Raw genomic sequence first — 7,352 nt, forward strand, 5'->3', positions numbered from 1 at the left:
AAAGTACAGTTATATGTCAACTAACCACAAAAATCTTGACCTTTTAAAAGACTGGATAATTACTCCACAGAGGGGGTACAATTTTCCTCCCATGACTTTTATCCATTAGGTTACATAATTTTTCTTTTTTCCTTCCTCCACATGACAATCAATTTAGTATAAATTTTTAAATTAAAATAAATTATTTAAATTATAGGAAACATCCTCTTCATGTATAAACCATTCATAACCTGATATTATCATAATCTTTATTATAAATTAAAATTACTCATCACTCGTTATTACAATCATCAGTGATAATACTATTAGGTATATTATTATTACATCCAATAATCACTCATTTTTATGGTAGAAGTAGAGACAATGACAGCCTTACGGGCAGTTGGGCAACATTCTAACAACTTCTTTAATTGTTTTATTTTAAATTTTTTTTTTAAAAAAAAAAATGCTTTTAAGAAATGATTTTGATGAGTTGACAATTTTTAATTACAAAGTGATTATTGATATTCTGAGCGCAGGTATAATATTATAATGGATAGAAAATGCATAATTTGAAAGTTTGGCTGTTGATTTTTAAATCTATTTTAGATTACATTATTTTATTTTATTTTATACATTTTTTAAAAAAAATTTAAAATATGTCAAAAAATTAATTTTTAACTAACTTTACAAAACAACTCATTATAATTTTATGTTAAATAATTAAAAAATGTAATAAATAAACATAGAGGCATGATTCTCCGAGAGAGTAGCTAATAATTATTCATTTTACAAAGTCCAAAGAAAATAACTTGGAAAGTTCATGCAGCGTAGAGTGAGAAACACACCAAGAGAATAATACGCAGAGAAGAGAGTCTTCAAATCCAAAAACAAATTTTTTATTAAAAAAACAAAAACAAACAAAGGTCAGAATCTAAATCCCAAATGGGCTCTCACTTCCATATTTTCCCATTGTTGTTACTATTCTTTCTCCCCACTGGAACCTCCGACCTCGCCGCCGACCGCGCCGCCCTGCTCCACCTCAGCTCCGCCGTCGGCGGCCACACCCTCCGCTGGAACCTCTCCTCCCCAACCCCATGTTCGTGGGAAGGTGTCACTTGCGACAAAGCCACCAACCGCGTCACCGAGCTCCGCCTCCCTGGCGACAACCTCTCCGGCCAAATCCCCCTCAACTCCGTCGGAAATCTGACCCACCTCCGCGCCCTCAGCCTCCGCCACAACTCTCTATCCGGGCTCCTCCCCTCCGACCTCGACTCCGCCACCCAGCTCCGCCAACTTTCCCTACAAGAAAACCAATTCTCCGGCCAAATTCCGGCCACCCTGTTCCGCTTGAGCAATCTTACTGTCCTCAACCTCGCCCGAAACAATTTCTCCGGCGAGATATCGCCGGCGATAAACAACCTTACCAACCTCAAAAAACTGTATTTAGAAAACAACAATCTCAATGGGTCGATTCCGGATCTAAACAATCTCACTTCTCTTCAAAAAATCAACGTTTCGTACAATAAATTGAACGGTTCAATCCCATCAAGGTTGATCAATTTTTCTTCAAATTCATTTCTGGGTAATTCTCTATGCGGTTCACCACTCGGTGCTTGTCCAAGTGATCGAAACAATGGAAACAAGCTATCCGCCGGAGTGATCGCTGGAATTGTAATTGGTTCTGTGATGGTATTGTTGTTGATCATCATAGTCTTGATCATTCGGCGGAGAAATGGTACTAGTGAAAAAACAAGCCGACAAGCCGAGATTTCAAGCTTGCCTTCGATGCCGCAGGACTTCGATTGCCGGAGCCCGAAACCATTACTAATGAGAGAAAATGGGAATGCTGTGAAGAATAATGAGTTGGTGTTTTTAGGGGATGAAAATGTGGTTTTTAGTTTGGAGGAGTTGTTGACGGCGTCGGCGGATGTGTTGGGGAATGGGACATTTGGGAGTAGTTACAGGGCATGTTTGAGGGTTGAGAATGAGGTGGTGGTGGTGGTGGTGAAGAGGCTGAGAAATGTTTGTATTGATGAGATAGAATTTAGAGAGAAGGTTGAGCATTTGGGAATGTTGGGTCATGAGAATTTGGTGCCTCTTAAAGCCTATTATTATGGAAGGGGGGAGAAGATGCTTGTTTATGAGTGTTTGCCCATGGGAGACTTATCTACTCTTTTACATGGTGAGTTGAAAATTCATTTTGCATTTGGTTATATTTGGTATGCTCTGTTTTTCACTTTCATGCTTAATGACCATAGTTGTCCTTTTTTCATGTTCTCTGTTTTTTTGTCTTTCAATTTGTTGTACACATTGAATATATGCATGATTCACTCAAGGGAAAATGGAAACGAGAAAATCTTCAATTGGACCTTGGTACCTCATGAAACATCAAGTCTAAGGATCGATTCCCATTGAGTGTTATCAATCCCTTTGGGGTCACACCTGCAAACATAGCCCGAGATTTGCCTAACCTATTTGTGAAGGGACACTTTGCGTGAGTCTCAAGATTAGTCAATGTCATAAAAAAATCAATATTAAATATATTGATATATAATTAATCGAATATTGTTATATCATTTTATGAGTAAGAATCACATGTCACTTTTTCTTTGTCCCCATGTCTCAAAACCTAAAAGACTTGATCGTGTGATAAAAAGGGATTTGGAACGAAGGCACAAGCGATCCTCATGAACATATACACTTGAATTTCAAAACCCTAGTAGTACTGGATTGTCTGACTTGGTTTTCTCCTTTTTTATGGTTTCGGTTTATAGGAAAGAGGGCAGAGGATAGGGAGCCATTGACATGGCAAATTAGGAGTAAAATTGCTTTGGGAGCTGCCCGCGGCATTGAGTATCTTCATTCGTTAGGCTCCAACATTTCCCATGGAAATATCAAGTCATCCAACATTATCCTCACTAATAACTACGGTGCATGTGTTTCCGAATATGGTATAGTCCAACTTGTTTCTTCCACTTCCACTGTTAGCATGAATGGTTATTGTGCACCGGAGGCAATGGATTCTCACAAAATTTCCCAAAAGGCTGATGTCTACAGTTTTGGAGTCGTGCTTTTGGAACTGCTAACAAGAATGACTCCAACCGATGATCATTGGAAAGAGGAAGGAACTGACCTTCCGAGGTGGGTAAAGTCAGCTGTTCGAGAGAAGAGGACAATTGATGTATTTGATCATGAGTTGTTCAAGTACCAGAACAAAGAGGAGGAATTGGTTCGGTTGCTACATCTTGGAATTCATTGCACTTCTCAACACCCTGGTAGGCGACCTTCGATGGAGGATGTAACCAAAAGGATTGAGGAAATTTGTGGGCTAAGATGAACTATGGCTACTTCAAAAGAAAAGGACTCTTGAATGATTCATTATTTTAGTCTATTACATTGATTAATCTTACTGCAGTTCTTTGAGTTTCATAATCTTTGTATCTGTTTTTTTTTTTTTGCACAACATATCAAACAGGTTAATGCCATCATGAGTTTTGAATTAACTACTTTGCTTAGGAGTAAAGGTGGATGTATACTGTAATTACTGTTTTCTCATTTTAATTTAAGCTCTTGAAGCAATTGTTTTAAAGATTGAAATGCTTAGTTGTTTTAAGATGTTAAAGCTCCGGATGTATTTTATTTTGCGAGTAAATTATAGGTTTTACTGCTCAGCAACTCTATGTTAGCTCAGTGGTGTGTGTTTAACTGTTTTCAGTTGATATTGTGCTGGCTAAATACTTTGAACTTTTTTTTCTTTTGTAGTTTTTCCAAATATCTGGATCAGTATTGGTTATCGATTAAAGTTTAGGATAAAAATCATCAATGATTTGCAAACTTGGGAGATTTTCCCCGATACCACTTCTAAGGTAAAGGTTGTATTAGTTAATCTGATACAATTTTTACTTTGTCAAGTGTTTAAAGTAGTGATCTTTAGCTAAATTTCATAAGCTATTATTTAGAGTAGAGAACCACAAGACAATTATTGAAGATGAACCCAAGAGCTTGATGTTGTTGTTTAAAATGAATAGTTAGAGCTTGGGTTATTTTGGAAAATAAGTTAAAAGGTATTTTTTTGACTTTTTATTTTTTATTTTTTGATTTTTTTTTTAAAATTTTTGTGAAAAATTATATAAAAAGATAAAAAGATGATGTGACTTTAAAGATATTAAAAGTTAAAAAGTTATTTTTAATCTATTTGTCAAAAAGAGACAAAATCATTAATGGTTCTTCAAGACTAAATAAAAATATGGAAGTCCAAATTTCAATATGAACTTGAAGAGAGCAAAGAGATGGTGGAATAACATAAAAAAAATTCATTACAACGGTGATAAAAAAGAAAAAGAAAATGTGAAACTAAAAAGATTTTTTTCACAAATTTTAGAGAATTTGTCAAGAATTTTCATAAATTTTATATATATTTTTAAGTATATTGGATCTAAAAAAGTAAAAGTAAAAATTATAATAATAATAATTTGATTAGAATATAAAAAACGACCACTAAAAATAAAAACAAAAAAATACAAATTCAAAATTACAAAAATTATTTTTAAAAACATTTCAGTTTGTTTTTTTTATGCACGTAAATCACACTCCACGATAGACTTTTGTGTGTTAATATACATTGTATTCAAATAAAATCAAATCAAGAAATAATTGTTTACTTAATATTCATGGTCATTGACCAATTCTAGAACTTTTTTGTTTCTTGAATACGTCTTCTTATATAAAAGATAATAAGGTAAATTGCACGCAACTCTCTTGAGATTTCTAATAAATATAGAATTTTTTTTTGTGATTTGAATAATTATATAAGGATAAATTATATTTCGAGATTTGCTTAAAATATAGATTATCTCTTGTGATTTGAAAAATTACAAATATCTCATTGTTAGTATTTTTTATTTAACATAATTAACTAAAAAAATAAAATTCATAATTACTTTCCTATACAATAATAAAATTATCTAAATTATTAATTGACACATGTTTTTCTATCATTATTAAAAACTGTTAATTGACTTGATGATTTATTAATAAAAGGGACATTTTGTTATGAAATTAGAAATCTCCAGGGATGGAATGTAATTCCAAAACTACCTGATCGATTCGTATTTTAATTAAATCTTAGAGGGTGTATTTGTAATTTATCCATTATATAAACTTCTCACACTTTAACTGACATTATTAAGATTCTCTCATTTTTTGACTTCTGTTAGCACATGTAATAAGGTTATTTAGTATATACAACTAACGTCGTCACTTAAAGTATGAGAAGTTAATGTAATTATTCAAACTAGAAAAAATGTTCATATATTTATCAGAAACCTTAAGGGAGGTGAGTGCAATTTACCCAAGATAATATGACATCACAAGCATATAACTAATATTATCAAACAGTTACAAATCAGAATCATCTCTCTACCACTACCCTATTGAAATCAACGTCATTAATAATTCAGATTTTACTCAACATTAAAAATAATATCAAAGTTCAAAATTCCAACATACACTGCATGAAAGAGGACAAACAGAAAGGATGCTTGAAAGCCAAAAAGAAAAAGCAAGAGCATATGAAAAAAAGAAGAAAGGTGAAACAGAAAGAAGAATAAAGGTCATTTTCATCACACTTTCATTTTGGTTTCTCATTCACATATTCACACGCCGCGTAGACTTTAGTGTATAATTAGGAAAGCAAATATAGAAAAGAAAACCAGGGATAAGGCTTGAAGAATAGCATTTTGATGCTTTCTCAAGGAACTCCCAAGTTCATCACAAAGGAATATCAAAAAACAATGATGGCAAAGAATAGTAGTCGATCGGAAAGTGAAGATAGTAATAGAAGTGATGGGTTGGTGGTGTTTGGGAATAGGGTAGGGTATTTGGAGTGAATGAGTTGTTGGGCACAGCAGCTGAGATTTTAGGGAAGGAGACTTTTTGGACTAGTTACAAGGCATATCTGTGTTAGGATTAATGCACTCTAGAAATCAATTACACAGAAAAACAAAAGAGATTTATGTGGTTTGGTAATAGCCTACGTTCACAGAGAGATATCCATTATAGAATTTTTTTCAGAGGGAGTTGTATAACACTCACACCTCACTCTCTCTCTATAGCACTCTCACCTCACAGATACATACACTTTGTGTTTCCTTCTTTTTCTGTGTTCTTCTTCTTTTCCTCTCAGCCTCTATTTATATATAAAAGAGAGGGAACAAAGTCAAGATAAGGGAGTTTTGGGTTGGTTTCACCTGTCATCTCCCTCTTACTTCTTGACTTTGAGACCTAACCACCAACCTCCAACCTCCAACTACTCCATGTGGGCTGGAGTTAATAATTCTCCCCCTCCACGCCCATATGGATAACTAACTTCTTACTTGAAGTCCATCTCGGTCAGATTCTTGCAAACTTTCAGTTTGTCTCTAGTGACAACCTTGGTCATCATGTCAGAAGGATTCTTGTCTGTGTGAATCTTCACTAGCTTCATCAGTTGTTTTTCCATCATTTCTCGTATCCAATGATATCGGATATCAATGTGCTTTGTATAAGAATGGTATATGGAATTCTTACTCAGATCAATTGCACTTTGACTATCACAATGTACCTTGTACTCTTCTTGCTATAGACCCAATTCTTGGAGAAACCATTTTAACCACAACATTTCCTTTCCTGCATCTGTGCCAGCAATGTAGTCTGTCTTTATTGTAGATAAAGCAACATACTTTTGTAGTTTGGACTGCCATGAAATAGCTCCCCCTGCAAAGGTGAACAGAAATCTTGATGTAGACTTTCTACCATGAAGATCACCCGCCATATCAGCATTTGTAAAACCTCCCAAAATTGGTTCAGCTCCCCCAAAACATAGATACATCTTTGAAGTTCCCTTCAAGTACCGAAGAATCCATTTGACTGCCTCCCAATGCTCCTTTCCTGGATTGGCGAGAAATCTGCTCACAACGCCAACTGCATGAGCTATATTTGGCCGGGTATACACCATTGCATACATCAAAATCCCTACTGCGGAAGAATAAGGGATTGTCTCAATTTCTTTCCTTTCAGAGCTGGTCATGGGACATGAACGCTTTGTCACCTTGAAATGGTTGGCCAGTGGTGTGCTGACTGGCTTGGCATCTTTCATGTTGAACCTTTCAATCACCTGTTCAACATATTTCTCCTGTGACAGCCATATCTTCTTGGCTTTCTTGTCACGAACAATCTTTATGCCCAAAATCTGCTATGTTGGGTCTAAATTCTTCATGTCAAAATACTGCGACAAGTCATTTTATAACTTGTTGATCATAGTAATATCCTGTCCGATGATCAGCATATCATCGACATACAACAGTAGGATAATGAAAACCTTCGAAAATATA

General features: G+C 34.8%; 1 protein-coding gene across 1 annotated transcript; it reads left to right on the forward strand.

The window, feature by feature from the left end:
- The first annotated feature begins 754 nt into the window (after positions 1-754).
- Positions 755-3,579, forward strand: LOC114303740 (putative inactive receptor kinase At1g48480). Its single transcript, XM_028248890.2, has 2 exons — positions 755-2,164; positions 2,757-3,579. Exons 1-2 carry the CDS (start codon positions 925-927, stop codon positions 3,317-3,319), a joined length of 1,803 nt encoding a protein of 600 aa, XP_028104691.2. The 5' UTR covers positions 755-924; the 3' UTR covers positions 3,320-3,579.
- The last annotated feature ends 3,773 nt before the right edge of the window (positions 3,580-7,352 follow it).

Source organism: Camellia sinensis, chromosome 5, assembly GCF_055761805.1.
Source record: "Camellia sinensis isolate YWXY chromosome 5, ASM5576180v1, whole genome shotgun sequence".
NCBI classification, from domain to species: domain Eukaryota; kingdom Viridiplantae; phylum Streptophyta; class Magnoliopsida; order Ericales; family Theaceae; genus Camellia; species Camellia sinensis.